Genomic DNA, 25,816 nt, shown 5'->3' with positions numbered 1-25,816 from the left:
ACTCGATGTTTGAAGCTGATATTTCAATAACTATGGAGATTCTTTTGAATACAACTTACTTATCATAATATCTAGTTTGATTAATGTGACTACACATTTGTTACTTGCAAGTTTGTCTTATTTGTCTTTTAACTTCTTTTATTTTATTTTATTTTAGTGGGTTGGGTCATTTGTAGTAAAAATCATTTTAGTTTTCTAATAAGCAAAAATAGGCACCCGTTGCCTATTATCAAATTACAATTTCAAATTTTTTTACTGATTTAGCCCTAACACTGTCGGGTCTTAAAAAAATATCACGCATCACTTATATAATTTATACGTATCGCTTATATAAAATGTACACTCTAATTTTTAACAATATGCGTATTGAGATTTTAGAAAAAAGATCATACATCACTTATGTAATTTATATGTATTCTATATAAAATATACATTGCAATTTTTATGAAAAACAACATCACGCGTTACCTATATAATTTATACACATCGCCTATATAAAATATATGCTCTAATTTTTAATAATATGCACATTAAATTTTTTTTTTTAAAAAAAGCGTTACGCACTACCTATGAAATTTATATGCATCGCCTATACAAAATGTACACTCTAATTTTTAATAATATGCATATCAAGATTTTTAAAAAATATATATATCATGCATCACTTATATAATATATACACATCGTCTATGCAAAATGGACGCTGTAATTTTTAACAATATGAGCATTAAGATTAAAAAAAAAACAAAAAAACATCATACATCATCTATATAATTTATACGTATTACTTATACAAAAGATATACTCTAATTTTTAAACAATTTGGTTGGGTTAGAAAAAAATGTAAATTAGTCTAAATCAGTAAAAAAAAAATATCTAAATTTACAATTCAATAATAAGGAAGCCTATTTCTGCCAATTTAAAAGGTGAAATGATTTTTGCTACAAATTGTCTGTCTATAACTTCTTCAACAATAACAGTATTACAAGTTTGAGATAACTTGATTATAGATAATAATCATACATGTGAGCACTATTTCATTTAGCAAAAGTGCTCCCATAATCTACAACAGTGGGTATATATTCAGTAGATGCACAGTATATCACAACTGGTTTCATTTCCAGTAATCACACCAATGGACAATAAGCCATGTCAAAAATTATACAGCTTACACTAATTTAGATTTCGGCAAAAGAGCTAACTGTCTCGAATCCATGGTTTTGAGGGAGATTAGTACCTCAAAACCTGGAAATATAACAGGATACTTGTTTTACAAGAACATTAGCAAAACAATATAAGATTAACTTGCAGCACCTATTCTGACTTTAAAATGATCTTACAAGAACATGAATGGAAAGTACACATAATAAGGGAAATGTACTAAGTATCGGATAATAAATACTGCCGACTTTGTCTTCCTTCAGTTGAAAGCTAATTATAATAAAAGGGAATAACGGCAAATGCAAACCGAACAATTATCCAATATTTTCTTGGATTAATCGACTGAGTCTTGCACAGAGACTAGACTATATTGGTTTTGCACAAGGGAGATAGAGAACCAAAACCAAGAAAATATTGGGGAATGATAAGGCATTAAGAGATTGAATTTTCCGGTCAAATCATTGGGGAATGATATCGTTCTAACCCTATACTCTTTTCCTAGAAAACACTCTCCTACTCTCCACTTCAATCTCATGCCATCATCTTTCTTTCTCCTCTTCTTCTTTTTCTTCCTTCTTACCTCGTCAAAGTCATCATTATTGGATTTGGTCGTCGGAGCATCGCCGAAGCAATTTCTTAAAGTTACTACTCATCTTTATCGAGCCTTTAGCTTGCATTTACTATTTTTACTAGTTCGACTTTCGTCCGATCGACGACTTCGTGTCAATGCCGTACCAGTTCAGGAAGCTTCACGTCAATGGCTTCAAAACTAAACTTTCAGTTGTTATTCACCTCCCAAATAGAAGCTAGCGTACCCTTCTATAGAGAAAGTAGTAAACCCAAATAGATAAGGGCTAGGACTGTACATGATGGCAAAGCATCTATCTTAAATAAAAGGAAAATATTAAAATAGAATAGGAAATCAAAACATTGATTTGACTCAATCTTAATACTAAAATGAACCCAATAGATAAAAGGAATTAGATTAAAAGGAATCTTAACACTAAAATTATCCCAATAGGAAAGCACAAACCGCCGGTGATCTTCTACCCTCTCGAAGTTAATTTCATCTTTATCAAGCCATTAGCATGCTTTTAATATATTTACTTGTTGAGCTTCCTCGAAATAATTGGCCGACCAACGATTTCATAAGATGTTGCGCCAGTCTTAGCAGCTTCGTGTCAATGGCCTCACAAATAGATCGGTGTAACTCAGATCCAAAAAAATGACTTGATGAGATTCTAGTGGAGAAATTATCTCCGGCTAATAATGGAGGTCATTATTTTTAGATCATCATTATAAACCTTTCAGAGATATTTAACAAAATTATGATGGGTGATTAAGGATTGCAGATAACTAACTGTCAACTAAGATATTTATTGAATTCCAGATAAACACCATGGCGGACGTCCATCAGAGAGGTGTAGAGACACTTGCTATCAGCGATGAGTAATATGTGTGGCATTTGCCAAGGAAGAAGATGTAACAAGAGGGAGAGGCCATGGTAGAGGAAAATGTACATGATTATGATATTCTCCAATCATAGTTGATACAAGGTATCTTACATTATCTTACTTGTTATGCATTTACATATGTTAATTTTGCTACTCTTGATTGATATGTATAGCAGAGAGAGGGGCCGTGGGAGAGAGGGAGAGGACATGACACTTACATTCGTGTCATTTAAATCCTCTATAGTTCTAATCTATATACAATTACTTGATAATATATTAACTGAAATATAAATAAACCAAAAGATTGCTTTTGTTTTACAATAACTCTAAAAAAGAAAGTTAACTAGGACTTGAAAAATAAATCTGACTAGGACTTAGAAAATAAATCCGACTTGACAAAGTACTGCATCATATCCATTTTAACTTTTAACCTGGAATATCTCATTAATGGGGAGATGGTCCCCTTCTTTGCATGCAAAATCGATATCTAAGTAAAACAAAACAATAACGATTACTGCAGTATTCAAGGTTTACAGTCAACTGCAACAATTGCAAAATGAAAGGTTTTGAACAATTTGGGTGCCGAAGCATCCTACAAGTTAATTGTGCAAAAGAAAAAACTGACAAGCGCTGCAAATTGCAAACACTACCCAAGCAGAAAGAGGAAACAGAGCGTAGAAAATGAGATTGTAGATACTTGCATACTAGCGTAAAGAAAAAATGTTGTCCAATGTTGCTGCCCCTGTGCAATTGGAAGAGACAATAGATGGGCACCTGTCCAACTTCAATGGTAGGAAAAAAAGAAGGCCATGGAGATCCTTCAAGAATATTATTTTGTCTGCAACAACCACAGCTAGAGATTTCCAGGTTTTTCTAGGATTCAAGCAGGAGGCCGCCGTCATCCACAGAGAATTTCTTGAGACCAGTGAGCATGCCAATTGTTTCCACCAATTCAGGAGCAAACTCATCACAGTAATCAACAGTCAATTCTTCTAAGTTTCTTAAACTCTCATGCTGTTCTATTAACCATTCACTAGGATACTGCAGCTGTTGACACCCTTTGATAGTCAAAATAACTAAAGATGATGGTAATGAGGAGGAGGAAGGTAAATTCCATGCCTTTGTTAGCAATTTTGGGAACTTGCCCAATCCCACATTGAGAAGCTCAAGTCTTTGGAGGGTAGGAGGAAGTGGTGGAATTCTTCGTAGTTTTGGGCACCCTGAGATTCGGAGAATCTGGAGGCAAGGAAACAAATGGACTTCATCATCGGCAGACCATACTTTCCACTCAGGCAAGCTATCAAATATCAGTTCTTGCAACGATGGAAACCTCTTTAAGATGCTTGAACCATGGATTCCATGATGAATTTTTTTTATTGCATGCATCCTACTTATTTCAAGAACTTGAAGCTGGAGAAGCTGTCCAAGAGGTGGAAGGTTTTCCCAAGCTTTGCAATCAATTAGCTTAAGACTTACCAAATTAGTGAGTCCTTTGATATCAACCATCCAACTTGGCGACCGGGTACCTTTATAGCCATCGATACAGAGCTTTTTGAGTTCTCCAGGTGGTTTGAGGCCTTCTAATATTTCATTCTGCACCTCAGGGTTGGTGTTCCTTTCAACAGGTCCCCAATGTAACTCCAGCTCGACAAGATTCTTTTTCTTACATAATTTAGCTTCTTTGGCTTGTTTTCCACTGTCCACATTTTCAAGATTCCTGATAGAAAGACATCCTCGAAGTTCTTCTAGGTCTCCCAACTGTCCAATATCAAATCTAGGAACAACTTGCACGGAGAAAGGGCACTTCAATTCCTGAAGCCGAGCCATTTTTCCTATCCCTGCTACCATTGACAATATTTTTCCAGAACAAATCAAGCTTCGTAAATTAATCAGTTTGTTCATCTTTGCAGGTACCTGATCAAGGTCCAGTTGGGAAAGATCTAATATCTGTAGAAGGTAAAGCTTAGTTACTCCGTCTGGCAATTGTTTAATACCACTGTGTGACAGATCCAAGTAGCGCAGATGAATAAGGCCACTTAGATTGCCGCGTTTCCTTTCCATGCGACAGTAACTTAAACTGAGCACCCGAATGCTTTTTAGCTTGCTGAGGACATCATGGAGATTAGCATCATCAAGATTGACATTGTAATTGTGAAGAAAAAACAATGTGCGTAGATTATTCAGCACAGATGCATTCTCCTGAAGTATGACAAGACCATTAGTTGATACAGATAAATGCTGTACAGTCCTTGGGATTTGTTCGACCTCGTCATCTTCAATTCTAAAGCTGTAACCTTTGTAAGTATTTTCTGCCAAATCATGCAGTAGATCATGTAAAATATATACATCCTCTTTCGTAGTTTCCTGGAAGAATGACTTGGATATCAACATTTTAAAGTAATCCTCCCCAACATCCTCGACTCTCTTCCCATGATCATCATGATAGACCATACTATGTGCCATCCACATGCTTATCACTTTATTTTGGAACAACTTCCAGGCTTTAGGAGTTACACATAAGTACGAAAAACACTGCTTTAGTTGGAAGGGTAAGTATAGATAACTCAGTCTGAGAGCTGGCATTATGTCGTGATTGTCCTGTTTTTGTTCCAATATGTCACTATTAAGAATGTTTCTCCAGTGATCCTCTCTTAGCTTATCTTTCAACAATTCACCCACTGTCTTTGCAGCCAGCGGCGAGCCGTTCAGCTTGCAAGCTATTTGTTTTCCAATTGCTTCTAATTTCGGATGCTCGCTGAGGTTTGCATCGCCAAATGCACACTTCAAGAAAAAGGAGCGGTACTCATCATCTCGTAGACCCTTCAATTTAATAATCTCCTCATGTTTTGTCAGTCCCGCAATCTCCTCTTCCCTGCTGGTAAACAAGATCTTGCTCCCTTCATTTTGATGGCATAGTGGAGCGCATGCTCGAACCATATCGGATACTTCTATAAGAGTCTCGCTCCATACATTATCGAGCACGAGTAAAAATTTATCTGAGCTTAGCTGCATCTTTAGATTTTCTTTTAGTTTAACTAAATCATTAACATCAATATAATCACAAGAACAGTTTAACTGATTTAGCATTTCTCTTGTAAGCCTGCCTAGATCAAAGTTTTTAGAGACACATACCCACATCTTGAGGGAGAAGTGTCTCTTCACATTCTCGTCATTGTAGACTTCCTGGGCAAGAGCAGTCTTCCCGATGCCTCCAGCGCCGAGAATCGGAAGGATCGGAACATTTGTGGTACTGTGCGACTCCGTATTCAGCAAGAAGTTGATGATCTTTTCCTTCTCCTCCTTCCGCCCAACAAAACTATGTTCGTTATTCCTCGGTGTGCCAGTGGGAAGCTGGGGGGTGATGCTACGCTGCGGCGACTGCTGATGCAAAACTACCAATTCAACGAAATACTTCATCGGCGAATAAAGTTCTTCCAACTTATTCACGACTTTCTTCAGCTCACTGAACTCTAGTTTGGGCATCACAACATTTCCAATCTTACGAAGACCTTTTACCGTTCGGGAAGAAGACTTCCATTCAAGCTCTCGGTATTCGAAGGTGTCGAGGAGATTGTCTATCTGGTACGCCAACGTCTTGAACTCCTTCAGCCGTTGACCAATCGCTGGGTTTTGAATCCCCATTCCCTCGGTTACTTGGATAACACATTGAAGGTCTAGGAGAAGTTGCCCCAGCCTTTCCAGCTTGTCTTTGACATCAGAGTGCAGCTCGTGCTGCCCTCCGAGGAAGGAGCGAGCTTTCTTCACCAACTCGCTGATCAAAATATGTCCAACCATGCCTCCGATCGACTCCATATCCTTCCCGGCGAGCACAAAGTGAAACAAGAAAATCACAGAGAGAGAGAGAGAGAGAGAGAGAGAGAGAGAGAGAGAGAGAGAGAGATCAGAAGAGAAGCGGATGCATCCACGAGTCAACGATTGATGTTGGGAGTTTTTTTAAATGGCAATTTGGCAGCTATGCCAGCTAATAGATATTTTAAAAATGGCTTCCATGCTGGGTACAGATCCAATTCTCACCACTCATCAGCCACTCGAATCGGGAGTTCCGACTTCCTTCGCTTGCTTGGGCACGCCATAGTTGACCTTGACTAATGGAAATCATTTAAATTATCGAACACCAATTGGCTACCAAATCAAATCCATCTGTTAAAAAATATGAGTTTTTTTTTACATAATTACCGTCTTCTAAAAGCTTTCAATAAAAATTACCATTACATTCTTCAAAATAACATAATTGTTATTATTATTATTTTTATTTCATAGTTGTTATGGTTAGTTTTTTTATGAAATATTTCTAACATATTATTGTTACACTTAAAAAAAAAACTAAAAAACAAGGTCAAAATAGTGGCAGTTTAATATTTGATAATAAAATTATGAAATAAAAAATATAATTGTTCAATAACTATGCCTAATAAACTTACGAAACTTGTAAAAATATAAATATTCAATAACTACGAATTTCATAATAAAATCATAAAACAGAAATAAAAATGTTTCAATAACTATTAATTACGTAAAAAAAATATAAATATTTAATAACTACGAAATCCATAATAGAACTGTGCATTAGTTTTTTATTCAAAGTTATCAAGTGCGAATGCTTCAACTACTAGTTTCATCCCATCATAGTAAAAGAGTATTTTTGGAAAGAAAAATAGGAACAGGCTTCACTTAGAAAGGAAAATCAAAATAGGCTTAAGTGATAAAACTTAAGCGAGAGGGAGATACTCCACCTGGGACGTAACGTTTCTTTTGACCATTCACCACTAAGGACCAGTTCATGGTCCTTAGTGCATCTTGTATAAAAAAAAATAACTATTAATTATATATAGTGCATCTTGTATAAAAAAAAATAAGCGGATTCAATTTCAAGAGCTCAAATCTTGCTAATACCAAAACCTAAGAACTTTTCTGCAAAATAGCCTGCGATCAGAGATACTCCACCTGGATAAAAAAAAATCATATTCAGCAATTAAAAAATTGAGAAAGAAACAAATCTCTAATAATAGATTTGGCAGCCTACTGCAGAGAAAGGTTTAATATGATATAGATGGTATTTGTATATAAGCTTAGCATAGTTGTAGCAATTGTATATTTGTTTTATTATGTATTAGAAAAAATTCGATTATGATGGTGTACATAGGTTATTGTTCATATATTGTATAAGTTATAAACTTGATGATTTATTTTTTATCTCTGTGGGTTTTGTCAGATCTGATTTTTGTTTAGTATTGCTTTGATATATATATATATAGATGAGTACAAGTTTGTTAAAATGACTAATATCAACCTTAGTGGTCATGTGCATCATGTGTGTAGTATGGGCACGTGAATTACGAGTGGCTTAGGAGAGGGTGGCATTAGAGCCTAGGTTTATAAATGATCTAGCAAACAATAAGTTGTACATATCACATGTGTAGGATTTTGACATTTTGACAATATATAACAAGTTCTTAGAAATATTACATTCTTGATGATTGGATTTTAGTATATCCTAAATATCACAAAGATCTTATGTTGATTATTCAGCTAAGGAAAACTATGTAGAGAGCAGAGGAATCAATCTGCAAGCAACATAATGACGTTGGGTAGGGTTGTCAGGCTTGATGAGCAGCTCGGGCTCGGCTCGGGTGAAGCTCGAGTCCGACTCAGCTCGATCAGAGCTGAGCCGAGCCCGAGCCATCATAATAGACTCGAAATTAATATCGAGCTGAGCCTGAGCTGGAGCCGGCTCACTCAGGCTCGGCTCGATAGGCTCGATAGCCTGACTCCCTATAACTAAGGACACGTGGCATAAAGAAATATTGCCATGTGTCCCTTACTAACCCATCCTCACCCGTAACACATTCAACATTCATCACCCTCACTTACCCCACCCTCACCTACCCTCACCTACCCCACCCTCATTAATCACTTCACCTTGCCCATCATCACATCACCTTCCCCATCCTCAATTCCCCTACTCACCCCACCCTCACCTTCACCCTCACTCTCACCCTCACCCTCACCCTCACCCTCACCCTCACCCTCATCCACCCGATCACCACTCCTAACCTCACCCCACGCGCCGCCACCTCCTCCCTCCCCGTCGGCCTCCATCGGCAACGACGGCAAGCCACCACCACGGCGCCACGCCTTCCTCTCCGTCGGCCTCCTCCTCCTCCTCATCCGTCGTTGGCCTCCTCCTCGTCCACTCCGTCGGCTTCCTCCTTCTCCTTCATTCACCATCTCCTCGTCGTCGCCTCCTCCTCCATCCGTCTCCGACTCCTTCGGCAAGTCGCTGTCCATGTCGCCACCGCCCACGCCGCCACTGCCTCATCCTCTAATCGAGCCTGAGCAACATTATGAGGCTCGAAAGTAATTTCGAGCCAAGCCTGAGCCTGAGCCGGCTCGCTCAGGCTCGACTCGTTTACACCCCTAACGTTGGGAGGTCGTTCTTCCTAGTGGTTAGAATCCTTATGGATAGCCTAAATTCCTTCAAGAATATGAAGGAATTTTTTTACAGGATAGGAAACTTTTCCTAAGTGGGTGCTCTGTAGCCCAAGCCCGGTTTGGGCCTAGCTCGACTCGAGCTTGAGATAGCAATGGACAGCAAGCTTTTGCTAGCTCGGCCCAGCTCGACAACCCAACCTACTATGCACGCCCATGGTCCAACCTATTATGCATGCCTATTATCATATGAAAAAACCCCTAGACACAAGTATGTATCTAAATACTAGGCAATGATATCACTCGTTCGTTTAAGTAAAAGTCCGTAGAAATATTAAGAATGAAAGCAGATGAACGCCAAGATTTTAACGTGGAAAAACCCAAACGGGAAAAAACCACGGATCCAAACTTTGATCAAAACCAATCACTAGAATAGTAGCAGTTATAAGGCTGACTCTCAAAACAACCCGTCGAACCAAACGACTTTGTTCCTCTCAGTCTTGCTCGCTAGAACCCACGATTCACCGCTTCTCGTGATTGAAGTCCAATCTCAGTAACCCTCGAGATTGATCTTTCGTCTAGATAGCCCTTAAAACGAAAGATTAAGATTTGTAGATGAGAAGAGCCTTGTTAGTTGAAGAACCGATATAGCCTCAAGAAGTCTCCTTCAATAATGCTTCTTCAACTACCCTAGAGATAGGGTTTCACAATCCTTATATATGATCTCCAAAATAGAGCCAAATCCAAATCTTATCTGTACTCACGAAAGTACAAGATAGAGTCAAATCTTAATCTTATCCGTACTCACGAAAGTACAAGATAGAGCCAAATCCAAATCTTATCCGTACTCACGATCTTCAAGATAGAGCCAAATCTAAATCTTATCCGTACTCACGATCTTCAAAATAGAGCCAAATCCAAATCTTATCCGCACTTATGAAAGTACAAGATAGAGTCAAATCATAATCTTAACCGTACTCACAAAAGTACAATATTCTTAAACTTTGTTGGTGCGTTCGAACGGGCTCGAGTGCGTTCGAACGGGCTCGAGTGCGTTCGAACGCGACAGCTTGAATTCTTCAGGTTGCGTTCGAACGCGTTTATGAACGCAGCTCTCGGTCTGTGTGAACACAGTACCCGTTCGAACGCGTTTGTGAACGCGGCTCTCTGTCTGTGTGAACGCAGTATCCGCGTTCGAACGCGTTTGTGAACGCGGTGTGAACTCGACGGCTTTTCTCCAATAATCTTGCAATTCTTCAAACCAGAGATATTCTAGACTTGTGTAAAGCTCATATACATGAAAAAATATACTTAGAATATTTTGTACACAATTGCCAACAAATAAAAACCTAACATCATAGTTTTCCAGTCCCACACCGGATATTTAGTAAACTAGATGTTAGTATCTAAGTATGTTCACATGAAAGATAATTAATATATTTTCATGGAGGCCCAATAAGGTATAATATTTTTTTAATTCGGTTTGTTACGCTAGACCCATTATGCCCGATCCAAACTCGATATCTCATGGGGTATTGAGCGATGACGAGTGATTAATGAGTTGGGTCGTACATATATTTAAGCCCTGTCAGCTCGAACTCGGCCCAACCTGCCCAATGATAACTTATGGCAATTAGATAAACATTTTGAAGATTTCCTACACTCCCTTACTCTCTTCTTTCATCCATTCCTCCTCATCCCATACCATCACCACTCTTTATCTTCCTCCACCTACCATTGCCTCCTCCCACCACCACCTCCAGTCCTACTACCACCACAACCCACCAAATTATGCACCACCTTCTCCGCCCAGCACCAACTTTTCCTTCTCCTCCTCCTACTGTAACATCCCATACCATTTTAAAATAATAATAATAATAATACATAATAAAAATAATCATAATAATAATACATAAATAAATAAATAGAATAATAATGATGATGATGTTGATGCACGTGAGGGGCACATACGCTGCCATAAGGCGCGCACGTGGGGGGCACGTGCCCCATCCCCTACCCCCCACCCCCCACCCCCCCACGTCGCCTTCCTTCTCCCTCTCTTCTCTTTTCCTCTCTTTTCTCTCCCGTAACCACAGCCATAACCTTCCTTCTCTCTCTCACCGTGCTAGAGAGCTGTCGAAGGACGCCGACCCCGTGGAACGATGCGTCAAAACGTCCTCTTCAACCAAATATAAGTAATTTTGTGTTTAATAAAGTTTTCAAGTTTTTCTCTCGTTTTTCTTTTCTCTTGGTTTCGCCGAAAAATCGGCAAGCCAGTGGCCTTATGCCTCCTGCCACCGTTCCCAATTGTTCCCTCTCACCGCCCTCTTGTTGGTGATGCCCTAGGTGGGCCGTTCTATTCCCTAGTGGAGGCTACACGTGGTAGCCTTTCCTCGTCGGCTTCCAGCCATTCTTTCCGGCCATCGCCACCGATTTTCCCTCTCCTTGGCCATTCAGGAAGCTTTCCCTTCACAAGGGGAAGCCGATGGCACGTTGCTTCGAGGCCCTTGTTACCCGAGCAATGGTGTAGGCCAACTCCATGGTCGTCGGCCATAAAGGAGCTTCCTCCCTCATCACCAGCCACCTTGGCCGGCTACTTGTAGGCAATGCACACTCCCTCGACCTGAGAGAAAAGGGCGGGCATGTGTTGGTCGACTACCAAGGGTGGTGTTCACCAACAGCTACTCCCTTCCTCCTTGGCGTACTTTGGGTGAGGAATGGGGTGTTGCATGGTTGGGCTAGGTTGGGTGCGGCCTAGCCCAGCACGGGTTTGGTTGGGTTGGGCTGCGTGCAACCCACCCCAAGTTAAGGGTTGGACTGCAGCCCAGCCCAATTCTTTGGTGGGTTGGGCTATGGCGTAGCCCAATTCCACAGTGGGTTCGGCTGCAGGCAGCCCAGCCCAATTTTATTGTGGGTTAAGCTGTGACCCAACCCATATCTGTTGTGGGTTGGGCTGTAGCCCAGTCCAAGTGGCAATGTTAACTAGTTTGAGCTTCGAGCTCAACCTCTGGGTTAGTCACAACATAATCCATCACTTTGGGCCTTGGGCTAGCCAAATAGATTAGTTGATATTTAATTTATTTTAATATAAATTATTTATTTTATTTAATTATCTTTGTCAATCTGAATCTCAACTATTAATCATTTTTTTAGAGGATAGTTTTGATTAGTTATAATGACTATTGTAAATCAATATTAATAAATGATAATCATATTAATTATGCTTTAATATTCAATAAGTAAGTTAATTAAATGCAGTCTATTTTTAATTTACTTTCAATCAACAATTATTAGGGAATAATGATCATGATGATAATTGCATTTAATAACCTTAATAGTGCGTCATACTATCAAAATTGATATACCAACCGTACCTGATTAATAAATGTAAGAATTTTTAGGTGAGCATACCCCAAACTCGTACTAACTATTTGAATTAATTAATTAATTAATTTAGGTAGCCTTGTGCTTATGTATATTATTTTTATTAACGAGGTAGATTCATTATCGTGCGAGAATGATCCGTGACGCAGTTGGAGTTGATTAACTTGGAAACGATGACAGGCAAGTGAATTCTCTATAGTTTAGGAATAGTGTAATATTGAAGTGATGTTTTACTTTATGAGTTCACCGCACTCATATCATACATAGATAAATACTTATTCACTGTTTATTATAATTATATTTAATTTACTACTTCATAGTTATTCATGGATTATTAGAGCATTTCTAATTATGATATCTTCGATGTGCATGTCTTATGATTGATGATGTTAATTACTGCACTACCTGCACGTATCACCCTATAATTAAGTTTTATCTCAGTAGTGCTCATTTACCCGCTCAGCCTAGGGTTAGGGGGCAAAATGTATATTTATTATCTATATTTATATCGGTCAATGCGTAAGGTTATGAAGTCAGGAGAGGACTATTAGTGTAACACCCATTAAAAAAAATATTTAGCGCACGCGCCATGCGCTTGCACCCTAACCGCAGTGCACGCGCTTGGCACGTGCGCTGACTCCTTCTTCCCCCTCCCCCACCTCTCGCAGTCAGTTGCGAGAGGTGGGAGAGAAGTGCGCCGGAGTGGAGTTAACTCCACTCTGTTGCCCTCTCCACCTCTTCTCTATTTAATCAACACTCCTTCCCCTCGAGTTTCCTTCTTTCGCAATTTCCTCTTCTTCTCTCTTCCCTTCTCTTTTTTCTCTCTCGAGTCGTCGAAGTTTTCATCATGGGCAGCGAGTCACCGGAACGCCGGCAGCCAAGCAAAACCCCTCACCTCAATCCTCGAGTTAGTCTCCATCCCCTCTTTAGTTTAATTTGAAAATAGCCTAGAAAATCATGTGTAATTAGAAATTTATTTATGTCTGCCTTCACCGGAGAAATTCGCCGGTCGGCGACCTCGAGTCGACAACTCACCGGTCTGGGAAGTTTCCCCGCTTCAACCCCTTACTGTGGATACCCAAATTGGGTACCCACGGGGCGCGAGGGAGGCGATGCCATGTCGCCTCCCACCGCCAGGTTTCTTTGGCACAAGCAGCCACCATCGGCGGTGGTGGCCTCGCTCATCAACCTCGACTGACCCACCTCTTCACTTAGAAGAGATAGGTACCCGAGATGAGGGCTTCGAGCCCACCTAGCACTGAGTCGGGAAGCTCCATGGCCGCCGGCCATGGAGTTCCTCAACTCTCACCCTCCGGCCGCACTGGCCGGAGGTTCTAATCGCTCCTGCACCTAAGTCAACTTGGGGAGAAGTTGCCAGAGCCGGGGGCTGCCAGTGATGAGGATCACCGGCAGCATCATCTATTTCTCCTCTGTTTCTCCTTCTCTGACAAGGAGACGAAGAGAATGTGGGGGTTGGGCCAACCCCCACCGCTCTCTCTCTCTCTCTGGGCTGTGGCGTAGGCTGCGCTGCAGCCCAGGTCCTTAGACCCTCTTCTCTAAGGTCTCGGTGGACTGGGCTCTGGAGCCCAATCCACCCCCTTAGTTTCTGGTGGGCTATGGTAGGCTCCGCAACCCACCTCCTCATTTTGTCAGACTAGGCTCTAGAGCCCAGTCCACCATCTCACCCTACTGGACTGGGCTCTTGAGCCAGTCTAGAGCACATTCGAACCTGGAGCCCGCAGCCCACCTCCTCATTTTGTTGGACTGGGCTCTTGAGCCCAATCCACTATCTCTGGTCCAGTGGGCTGCAGGTAGGTCTGCAGCCCACTCTCCCTCTCTCACTCTCACCTAATTTGCTGGGCCTTGAGCCCAGCCCAACCTTTAACATTTTAACCCTAGACTAATTTATTATGAGTCTATTATTTTTCTTAAATTCTGTGAGCTACCTAAATTGTAATTATTATAATTTTCTCAACCATGTTATTAATAAAATTAGGATCTATACAAAATCAAAATAGGTATTTGAATTCATTAGTCTTTTCAATTATCTTCACACTTAAAATGTGAACGACTCTAAATGACCATTATTATTTTTAATTAAGACAAATAATATCTCGGACCTAGAGAATCAAACTTAAATTTATACAACAAGATGGTTAGTTTATAAGTCCATTAATTTTATGTTTATTTTATTTATAAATTATTAGATTCATTATTGTGCGGGAAGGATCTTGAAATTCAAGAAGAGCCGACTGATTAGGAGAGTAAGACGGATTCCAGAAATATCCCAAGCGAGTAGAATTCTATAATAGTCTATGAAAAATGCATACTTATGTCATTTCTTACCTGTGATAATTATATATCGTTTTCTTACTTGTGAAACTTATATGACATTTCATATCTGCATTTAATTACATGTCAATTCTTACTTGCATTATTTATCACTTAATGCACATGTATGATAGACTCTATGCTTGTTTATAATATCTGTTATTATGATGATTATGTTAAATAAATAATAGAGGTCATGACACCACGTGCACGTATCACTATTAGTCAAGTCCCAGTTAGGCAGTGCCCTTTTACCCACTCAACCCAGGGTTAAGGCTAGAGTGTATATTATGTAGTATTATATTAGCGGTCCACACCTGAGGTCGGTAGCTGGTGGAGCATTCAGGTGATTACATTGTCCTAGTTGGAGACTAGACTAGTATGATATTAGAAAAGATGATTGAGAGGTAGGGATTGTAGTTCTAACGGTACCCGAGGATGTAGGGTTAGAGCGTCTTTTGAGCTGTGTACTCTTATCAGCCATATGTGATGATTTCGCTTTGTGCGATGATTACTAGAACGGTGCTGATGGGCCTACGACTGGGGTCCTTAGTCTGATGGCCACAGACAACCGATCATATGCAGCGTCGCTAGGCATGTATGGGCGATAATACCGCTAGTTGACTAGTCCCCCTCGATTTTTATGGTGCTTTGTGAGATATGTTATTGTGACTCGACTCCTGTGTGGATTTCTATGTAAAATGAGCTATAATGATGAAAGCTATTAAAAGTCATAATGTACATTTTTTCCCTGACATGTTATGAGTTGCATTTTTATTTATCATGTAATATTCTTAGATTATTATTAGATTTTACTTGCTGGGCCTCGTGCTCACCACCATTTTTTGTGGAAATATTTCGGAGCTGATTATAGAGGATGTGGACATCGAGGAGTAGCAGATTCATTCCTTTATTTTAGCATTTGTTTATTCTATTATTTCAGTTGGACTTAGCCCCTGCGAGGGTATTTATGTTTTAACAAATTTCTTGTTGAGGCCTGTGATATTATAATTCTGGATTATTTGTTGGATTAGTATAGTATTTCTTGACTTATTCAGATACTTTGTGAGATTATTTCACTGACAGGTCACGTAGGAATCACGTGAACATGCTCCACGTGAGGAACACATAAATTTTGGAAGTAGGTGTTTCAATTAGGCACCGCGTGCACCTATTTGAGCAAGCGTAACACTGCTGAGTACTGAGACTAAACACTAGGTGATATGAAATTATGATTGAGAGATAGGAGTTATAGATCTAGCAGTACCATATAACGCAAGATTAGGGTGTCTATTGAGCTGTGAACTTTTTCCCGCTGTATGCGATGATTCTGCTATGTGTGATGATTTAGATACAAGTAATGATTCTGCTCTACGCGATGATTTACTAGAGCAGTGAAGATGTTGATGATGATAGGTTTACAACTAGGGTCCTTAGTCTAGTGGCCACAGAGAACCAGTCATATGCAACGTGGCCAGGCATGTAAGGGCGACATTATCGCTAGTTGTCTATCCCTTCTTGATGTTTGAGATGATGGGTGAGCCTATGTTTATATATAGTGGATAGCTTTTTGAACATGTTATGATAATTATGGTTATGGCTCAATGTGAGCTTGATATAAATAATTTGTAAGCTTGATATAAATGATTTGATAATTTAAATGATACATATCATGTGTTCTTTATTTAATACATGTGAACTATTGATATGAATATGTTGCATAGATGCATTACTATAATCATATTGACATACATATGTGCCATGTGACATCCTTACTTATCCTATTTTTAAACTGTAGAGATGTATACTTATTGGGCTTTATGCTCACCACCTTTGGGAGGAAATATTTTTTTCAGATCGGTAGATAACCCCGAGTCTCTGGAGGAGCTGATGAAAATCTGATTATACTTTTTTTTATTTGTTTTAGTATTGTAAAATAAGTTATATGAATTATAGCCCCTGCGTGGGCATTCGTCTTAATGAGGTGTATAGATACGTATTTCGGAGCTTATTGTGGCCTATGATAATTTAAACTCCATTTAGCTTGTTTTTTATTTGTGAAAATATTAAATTTTATCCTGTATATTATATACAAATATTGACCATTAGATCACGTGAAAACAATGTGGGTTCTACTTACATGAAGAGCACATGTATTTGGAGGTGAGTGTTTCACCTTCCAGCGCCACAGGCTAGGGGAGAGGAGCAAATCCCCTTTCCCTTTCACTTCCCCTCTCTCTCTCTCTTTCCTTTCTCCCTCAAAATCGATTGTTTTGTAGCTCCATCACTCCTCCCCAAAGTCATCTCTCTTTCCCTTCTTCTCCCCCAATATCTATTGTTTTGTAGCTCCATCCCTCCTCATCTGTTGTTTTGTATCTCCATCCCTCCTTGTGGTGCTACTTAAATTTGGCCGAGGCTTGTTTCCAGGACGAATGTCTTATTTCCTCTGTTTTCCTACATGATTGCTCGGATTATTTTCAAAGCTTGATAATGTGCTTACTTGTTTGGTTAATCTGTTTGTCAGTCAACTTGTAGGGCTTGTTAAAGGATTGATGTCCTAGTTTCCTTCTTTGTATCTTTGTATCAAGTTGTAACAATTTGCAAGATGAATGAAGCATTAGTCTACGGACTTTATTTTAAAAAGAAAAAAAAAAGGTAAGTGCTAGGATTATATTTGGAGCAAGTTGCTTCTTGTGGTGATTTGAAGATGTAGATGACAAAAATGGTCATCATTTTAGAAATTGATGGAGCTGTACTGGGGAATAGTCTATTTGGGCAATGAAAGTATTATTGAAATGCTACACCAGAAAGCAAGCAGTCCTTCGACCATTATGTGATTTAGTTTAAAGTTAAATAGCGCGATATTAAGTATTAAACTATATCACGGTTGAAATTAAGTCTTATGCATACTTCAGGCAGAAAAGTTATCACTCAGGGCTTCTAGTTGAGGTTCGAAGTTTGCATTAGCTTTTGTGGTTGGAATTCTACGATGGAGTGGATTCTCTTAATCTCTAATATTTCTTTAAGGAGTTCTGATTTGTTAAGGTGAAATTCTTGTACTCGATTGTGCGAATGAAAGTTCTTCAGCTACGGATCGGATTGATTTACCCAAAGTTTGAATCAGTATACTATATTTTTTACTTAATTAATTTTTCTCTATTGTCCCATTGTTTCTATCTATTGAGACGATTATCTACGTAAATATTTGTGTCTTGCAATATTATTGTAGTTTTATTTATTTATTTTCCTGTTTGACGAACAAAAACGCTTCCAATAATTGGTATTAGATGGTACACAATAGAATTATTAGCAGAAAAATTCAAACAATTAAAATCAAGAGGATCATGATAAAAAAACAACGTTCAGAACACAAATTAATCTCTCCATCATCCTAAGAACAACGGTTATTTCAAGTGATACAATAAATGATACACCAAAGAGCAAAGAATGATGCAGGATGGACTGTCATCAGTAGCAAGCTAAAACCAGAAGGAGAAGAAACTTTACAGTATTCCTGGCTTTTCCCTACCAACTTTTCTGCAGTTAACTTTCATAATTTGAAACTGAGAACAAAAATCGACTATTAACATAGTACAAGCTCATCCTACAAGTGTATTATGGGAGAACTGGCAAGATGTACAAATTTAAACACTGCATAAATACACACAGAGAAAACAGAGCACATGACAGAACCTAATAGCATTTGTGCGTGAATTAGGATACGCGAGAAATGAAAACAATAAAAATACGAAGTTCTTCAACCACGTCAATCCTTATACTCAGGGTGGCATCGGCGTACTGATAAATGTGTCAAAAGCGGTGGCCGGCCCTTCTCGCTAGGCAGTGATCGGAAGTTCCTGCAATCCTTTATCTCTAATTTCTCGAGCAAGCGCAGGTTCTTCAACGAAGGCAAGGTCTTTAGATTGTGGCAAGCTTCAAAACGTAGAGATTGGAGGGATCTGAGATGGTGAAACACCTCCTTCTCGATTTCCTGTTGATCAGAGAAAATGATTTCCAATTGTTTGAGGGAGCGAAGGCTTTTCCTGCTAAGCAACACTTCGAGCAGTAAGGTGTTGTCAATGCAGAGAGCTGATAAGCCAACTTTCTTGTCAATGAAGAGAGTGGAAAGTGTTGACAAGCCAACTTTCTCCAGAGCTGCATATATCTTGTTTGACCCTGAGCATGGCAAAGGAGTTAGCTTTGGACAACCAACAACTTTCAAATAGTGAAGGGAACAGAGAGCTCCAAGGCCCACAAGTGACTGAAGCCCTCTACAGTTTGTAATCTCCAACCGAACGAGTTGTGTCAACTTTTGCTGCCCCTTCTCAAAGGAAAGGGTTGTTATAACTGAGCACCAGTCTATCCTCAATGACTCAAGAGCAGAAAGACCTTGAAGAGACTTCGACAGTATATTGTCTGCAACATCACAATTGATTATTTTTAGGCTTTTCAAAGAATCAAGCAGGAGGCCACTATCCTCCTCCTCCTTGTACTTAACGTCCTCCTCCTCCTTGTACTTCTCGTCGTCCCCTTCCTCGTCTTCCTCCTCTTCCTCCCCAAGGTTCTGATCAGACGGCCAGTTGTCAATACACAGTTTTCTGAGCCGAGTGAACTTGTTAATTGCTTTCACTAATAAAGGATCAAGCTCACCGCAGGGATCAACAGTCAACTCTCCCAAGTATCTTAACTTTCCATGCTGTTCTAGCAACCATTCACCTGGTGACTGCAATTTTGGACACCCTTTGATGGACAAAGTGACTGCCAATGGTGAACCCCATGCCTCTGTCAGCGATTCTGGGAACTCGTTCAATCCCACATTGAAAAGTTCAAGCCTTTCGATCATATCAGGAAGTGGAGGCATTGTTGTTAGTTGTGGGCAATCTGAGATTCGGAGAATACGTAACCGCGGAAATAATTCGACTCCCTCGACTGTGGACCACACTTCACAATTACGCAAGTCATCAAATGCCAACTCTCGCAATGATGGAAAGCGAGAATCATGGAATTCGAGTTTTCTTACTGCATGCATCTCACTTAGTTCAAGAACCTCAAGAAAGTCATAATGTCCGAGAGGAGGGAGACCCTCCCAGGATCTGCAATCAGTTAGCTTGAGACTTTTTAAATACTTGAATTGATTCATCCAACTTGGAGATTGGGTACCTATATAGCCGTCGATGTGAAGCTTTCGGAGATGTGGATGGGGTTGGAGGCCATCCAATATTCTTTTCTCCACCTTGGGATTGGTTGTCCTTTCAACATATCCCCAATGTAACACCAGCTCGACAAGATTCTCTTTCTCACACAGTCTAGCTCCTTTGGCTTCTTCTTCACTGCTCACGTTTTCAAGACCCATAATACTAAGACGTCCTCCAAGCTTTCTTAGCTTCCCTAACTGTCCAATATCAAATCCAGGAACATTTTGCACGTAGAAGGGGCACGGTAAATCCTGAAGACTAGTCAATTTTCCTATCCCCGCTATCATTGACAGTAAACTGTCGGAGCAATTCAAGCTGTGTAAATTAATCAGTTTGTTCATACTTGGATGTATACTATCACACTCCAGCTGGAAAAGATTTAGAGTCTGTAAATGGTAAAGCTTGGCTAGTTCATCCGACAGTTTTTTTATTTTTCCATTTCCAGAGAGATCTAAGTAGCGCAGATGTGTAAGACTACTAAGATTGTCGGGACACCTTTCCAAGTTGCAATTCTTCAGAGTCAGCATGCGGATGCTTTTTAGCTGTACAATGACTTCTTGGAGATGATCAGCATCATTAGGATGGACAGAGAAATCGCCCTGCAAAATCAAGGTGCGCAGCTTATTCAACACAGAAGCTTTCTTCTTTAGGCGGGCCAGATGTTTTGTGTTCAGAAACAAATGACGAACGGTGGTTGGGATGGTCCTGAACTCATCACCGTCGACTCTAAAGCAGTCATCCTTGGAAACATATTCTGCCAAATCATATTGTAGATTAGCTATGATGTAATGATCATCATAATAACGAAAGAATGACTCGGATACCAATTTTATAAAATAGTCCTCTCCAATATCCTTGATTAATCCTATTTCCCCGTACTCTCGACCAATCATACCCTGTGCCATCCACATTTGTATCACATCTTCAGGTTTGAATCTCCATTCCTTAGGATATATGCTTAAATACGCAAAGCATTGCTGAATACGGGCAGGTAACTGCAGGTATTTCTGTCTCATTCGATGACCTTCATTTTGACGCACTGGGGTCATATATGAATAACCTTCTAATGCAAATGTGTCACTAGTCGACGACATTTGCCAAGGAGTGGAATGCTTCTCTTTTTGACGCACTGGGGTCAGCATTGGGGTCATATCTGCATAATCTTCTAATGCAAATGTGTCACTAGTCGACGACTTTTGCCGAAGAGTGTGTTGCTTCTCTTTTTGACGCACTAAGGTCATATCTGCATAATCTTCTAATGCAAATATGTCACTAGTCGACGAACTTTGCCGAAGAGTGGGTTGCTTCTCTTTTTGACGCACTGGGGTCATATCTGCATAATCTTCTAATGTAAATGTGTCACTAGTCGGCGACCATTGCCAAATAGTGGATTGCTTCTCTTTTTGATGCACTAGGGTCATATCTGTATAATCTTCTAATGCAAATGTGTCACTAGTCGACATTTGCCAAGGAGTGGAATGCTTCTCTTTTTGACGCACTGAGGTCATATCTGCATAATCTTCTAATGCAAATGTGTCGCTAGTCGACGACCATTGCCAAATGGTGGATTGCTTCTCTTTTTAACGCATTGGGGTCATATCTGAATAACCTTCTAATGCAAATGTGTCACTAGTCGACGACATTTGCCAAGGAGTGGAATGCTTCTCTTTTTGACGCACTGGGATTATATCAGCATAATCTTCTAATGCAAATGTGTCACTAGTCGACCTTTGCCAAGGAGTGGGTTGCTTCTCTTTTTGACGCACTGGGGTCATATCTGCATAATCTTCTAATGCAAATGTGTCACTAGTCGACGACCTTTGCCAAGGAGTGGAATGCTTCTCTTTTTGACGACTTGGGGTCATATCTGCATCATCGGACATATCTTCTTCATCTTCTAATACAAATGTGTCACTAGTCAACGTACGGCACTGTTTCAAAAATGCAAACTCTTCTTCCATGATTGATATTCTCGGGGGAAAAGGCTGTGGCGTATTAAGTGAACAAAGTTCCGTAACTTTAGAACTAACGATTTCTAACCTCTCCACAAGGCTGCTAAACTTTTCGATTCCTAACCTCTCCTCTTGACCCACTGGCCGACTCTGTTATTAATGTAAAATTCAACCAAAAAAATATTGAAATTAATAAATAAATAAAAAATTAAAGCACATCAGTTACAAGAGTTTTCACTTTTCAGCTCATTGACATCCTCGCGACGGAAAAGCAAGACATAACTTCTAGGAACAGTATCGGATGCATTTAGAAGATGAGAAAAAAGAAAGGAACTTACCGCGTCATCGTTGGCCTCCTTTTCCAGAAGTTGATATTCGAAGTCGTCGACCACGTCGTCTGCCTCGTACACGACGTCCTTGACCTTCATCCACCATTGCAACAACAACTTGTTCTCGATCCCCTCCTCCGCCGCTGCTTCAACGTTTTGCTTGATTTGTATAACTGATCTTCTCAGCTTTTCCAGTTGGTCTAGGACAAGGTAGTCCAAACCATACCGCCAATACAATGAGGTGATTCTGTCCACCAAATCATCCGCAGCAGCAGATCCAACGATCGGTACTATTGAAATTGCACGGCCGGCCATCTCGATCTCCTCCTCTTCAAGCACAAGGTGAAACCGCAAAGATCGTGAGATCAAAGAGGAAGAAGATACGGCACCGAGCACTTTTGATGAAGGTTGGGAAAAGATTAGTCAACTACGTCCCAACCAACCGATTGTTGATCGATGCGATGCATCCACGCATCAACGATCGATGATGAGAGTCTACACATCAAAATCTATTATAGTGGCAAGTTGGCACCTATACCAGCTGACAGTTATTATGTAATTAGTTTCCTTTCTCATGGTTGCACGTCTTAGCGTTGACCTTGATTAATACTATCGATGGAGATCATTTTAACTTGGTAAACACCAATAATGATAGAGCACTAAGTTAACACGTCCACTCTTGGAGAGTTTTGTTTTGTTTTTCAAATTGCACTCTTATTTAGTTGATTCAATTTCCTATTGTATAGATTTGTGGGATTGATCTCTCTCCTACTCAGTTGATTAATAAAATAATACAACAACCATCAAAAGCTTTTATGGTATCACCAGCATACTTAGATCCTTGCCCATCTTTTTAACAACCCAAAATTTAGAAAAATAAATAAATAAGAAATTAGAGATGATTATTTAGATAATGAAACATTTAGTTTAATTCTTGATAATTTAGGATTCGGATTAAATTGAATTAATATTTTTATTAGGTATATCAGTAAGAAAGAATATTAGAATCTTTATCCTACTAGGACTTTTATATATTTTACCTAGGGAGGAGGCTTAGAAAATAAAATAAAACCTTAAGCTTTATGGTGGCCATATTATTATAGCAGTGCTACAATAGTAAGTGGAAAAAAAATGGAAAAAAAACGAAGAACAAATCATACCAAAGGAAGGGAAAGAAGAGAAAGGGAAGGAGAAGAAAATAAATTAATGGGCATCTCTTATCTTGATAATATAAAATTAATGAAATGTTCTTTTATTGGAAAGTATTCTTTTATATTTATTTATCATGTTCAATTTTATAAGATGAGAAAATTATTAATTATGCTACGTGCATGAGAAATTAAGAAATTTATTATTTTAAGTATTTTTATTGAAGAATTAGAGATGCCAAAATTATTTATATTTTATAGAAAATTCAGATTTACTCTATTTTCAGAATAAAAAGGGATTGTGATGTTATATTTCTAATGGATTAGAAATATTTCAGTTTAAAAAAAAAATCGGATTTGTAAGAATATTAATATTATATATCAAAGTAAGATATGAGAGGAAATCTTTATTCTTTATCTTATAACAGACCATCAAAGCTACTTCATGGAATGCAGACTACATCCTGACCTTCACGGTTGCTCCAATGGGGGATAATTACAGTGCCTCCACAACAGTTAATGAATCAATTCTGCAACCATGGCAAGCCACTTGCTCGGTGTTCTTCGTCGAAAGGCAACAGATGAAATGCTTGCTACCATGGAACTTGGTTGTGTTAAAAATTGGCTCAAATTAAGTTTCAGCAAAATTCAGCATGTATCAGCATTTTTGTGCCGCGCGTTCGAACGGGCCTTAGGGGCGTTCGAATGGGTCTTGGGGGTGTTCGAATGTAGGCTCCAGACAGAGAGCAGTCTATGATGCAGACGTTCGAACGGTCCAGCCATGTTTGAACGCGAGCTAACCCGAGCGCAAACTTTCTGTAGGCATTCAAATGACCCCAGCTGCATTCGAACGTAAGCCAACCCGAGAGCAGACTTTCTGCAGGCGTTCGAACGGCCGTAGCCGCGTTCGAATATGGGCCAACTCGAGAATAATTATTTTTGCAAGCGTTAAAACGGGCCCCTCCTGCGTTCAAACGCTCCTTTGGTTCTGCTGTATTGACATTGGGAGCGTTCGAACACAACACGAAAAATCCCCAAATTTGAACCTGATTATAAATACTAAAGAGGGTTTTTTAGGATTAGTAGTTGAAAGAACATTTATAAGGGGGTTGAGCCACCATTGTATTGAGAGTGATTTGAGTTGTTAAACTCTTTATAAGTGAGGGATTTGCATAGTAAAGAAGATTGCTCCGCTCGTGGACGTAGGCATATCGCCGAATCATGTAAATCTTGTCTCTCTCTCTCTCTATTGTCTTCATTGTTTCCATTATTGGTGATTGCTTGCAATAGGGTGTTAATCCGTGATTAGAATTTGCTTAGGGCTTTTCTATCACCATTAACATCTCTTTGAAGGTTTTTCAAATATTACATTGGCTTTTTTTCACTATTCCCATTTGAGCTATTTGGGAGTGGAGGTCTTGTTTCTGCTTCCTTCACTCATTTGAGTATTTTGCACAACAGGTTGGGCGAGGGCAATCCAGTAGTCCTCGAGATCCATAGCCAACCAGACTGCAGTATTAGGATTCAGAGAATCAAAAAAACACTTTAGGATTTTGTGGTAACTCTTCCAACTCCTAATATTTTGCTATATATCGTATATGGAGAAGAATTGAAATGTAAATTGATACAAGTACTTCTGATCATGACATGGAATGCTTATAACTTCCGCTAGTTATTTTAATTCTAGAGGAGTTCATCATTATAAACAGTCTTTTCTTGCTGATGTATCCAGGATGAGTTACAAAGAAAAATAGTACTGCTTAACATCATTTAAAATACTATTTGCAACTTATTACATGAATCTGCCAATGTGATAGAGCTCAGATGATTAAAGGGCCTTATAGTGTATGAATGTACCTGGATTTAAATCTCAGCAGCACTGTTAAGTTTCCACTTCTCTCTGGAAAAGGAAAAAGGAAAGAATTTATTACATGGATCTACTTAATCTGATCACCTGTATCTTGGATTGAAGACGGCAACATGCTTTCAAATGGCTGCTTCGAGGCTAGACCAGCCTTTGTGAGCAACTCTTCTGAAGGAGTCATACTTGAATCAAATGATAATCGAAGTGAAGATTATCCAAAATCACCCTTCCAGGAATGGAGTCCTACATGCATAGTGAATTACATAGATGCTAAGCAGTTCTATGTTCTTGAAGGTAATGCTGCGATCGAGCTCATCTCCGACTTCGCCAGGATTGAAATGAAGCTCATATTGTGAGAAGGTCCAACGTATCATTTGGCATTTGTCGCAGGAGATGCTAATAATTCATGCACTGGAGAATTTATTTTAGTAGGCTATGCAGGATCAATTAACTCAAAACTTCACTTTTCATAGCAAAGGCAGTGGATCTGCACACAATTTCTCACTGAACTTCAAGGCAGACCCAGATTCTGTATCCACCTTCAATCC

At 39.5% G+C, this 25,816-nt stretch overlaps 2 protein-coding genes across 2 annotated transcripts; both read right to left on the bottom strand.

Moving 5' to 3' along the window:
- Positions 1–3,101: 3,101 nt before the first annotated feature.
- Positions 3,102–6,585, bottom strand: LOC140802330 (putative disease resistance protein RGA3). Its single transcript, XM_073157825.1, has 2 exons — positions 5,748–6,585; positions 3,102–5,621 (listed from the first exon to the last, which is right to left on the bottom strand). The coding sequence occupies exons 1-2, from the start codon at positions 6,426–6,428 to the stop codon at positions 3,489–3,491; spliced, it is 2,814 nt and encodes a 937-aa protein (XP_073013926.1). The 5' UTR covers positions 6,429–6,585; the 3' UTR covers positions 3,102–3,488.
- Positions 6,586–18,336: 11,751 nt separating this feature from the next.
- On the bottom strand, positions 18,337–22,744 carry LOC140801662 (putative disease resistance RPP13-like protein 1). Its single transcript, XM_073156883.1, has 3 exons — positions 22,266–22,744; positions 22,016–22,077; positions 18,337–21,906 (listed from the first exon to the last, which is right to left on the bottom strand). Exon 3 carries the CDS (start codon positions 21,481–21,483, stop codon positions 18,547–18,549), a length of 2,937 nt encoding a protein of 978 aa, XP_073012984.1. The 5' UTR covers positions 21,484–21,906; positions 22,016–22,077; positions 22,266–22,744; the 3' UTR covers positions 18,337–18,546.
- Positions 22,745–25,816: the final 3,072 nt, after the last annotated feature.

The sequence above is a fragment of the Typha latifolia genome, chromosome 15, assembly GCF_019914945.1.
Source record: "Typha latifolia isolate L0001 chromosome 15, TyphaL0001v2, whole genome shotgun sequence".
NCBI lineage: Eukaryota > Viridiplantae > Streptophyta > Magnoliopsida > Poales > Typhaceae > Typha > Typha latifolia.
Note: the sequence above shows the minus strand (reverse complement) of the source record. Positions and strands in the feature narration are given on the sequence as shown.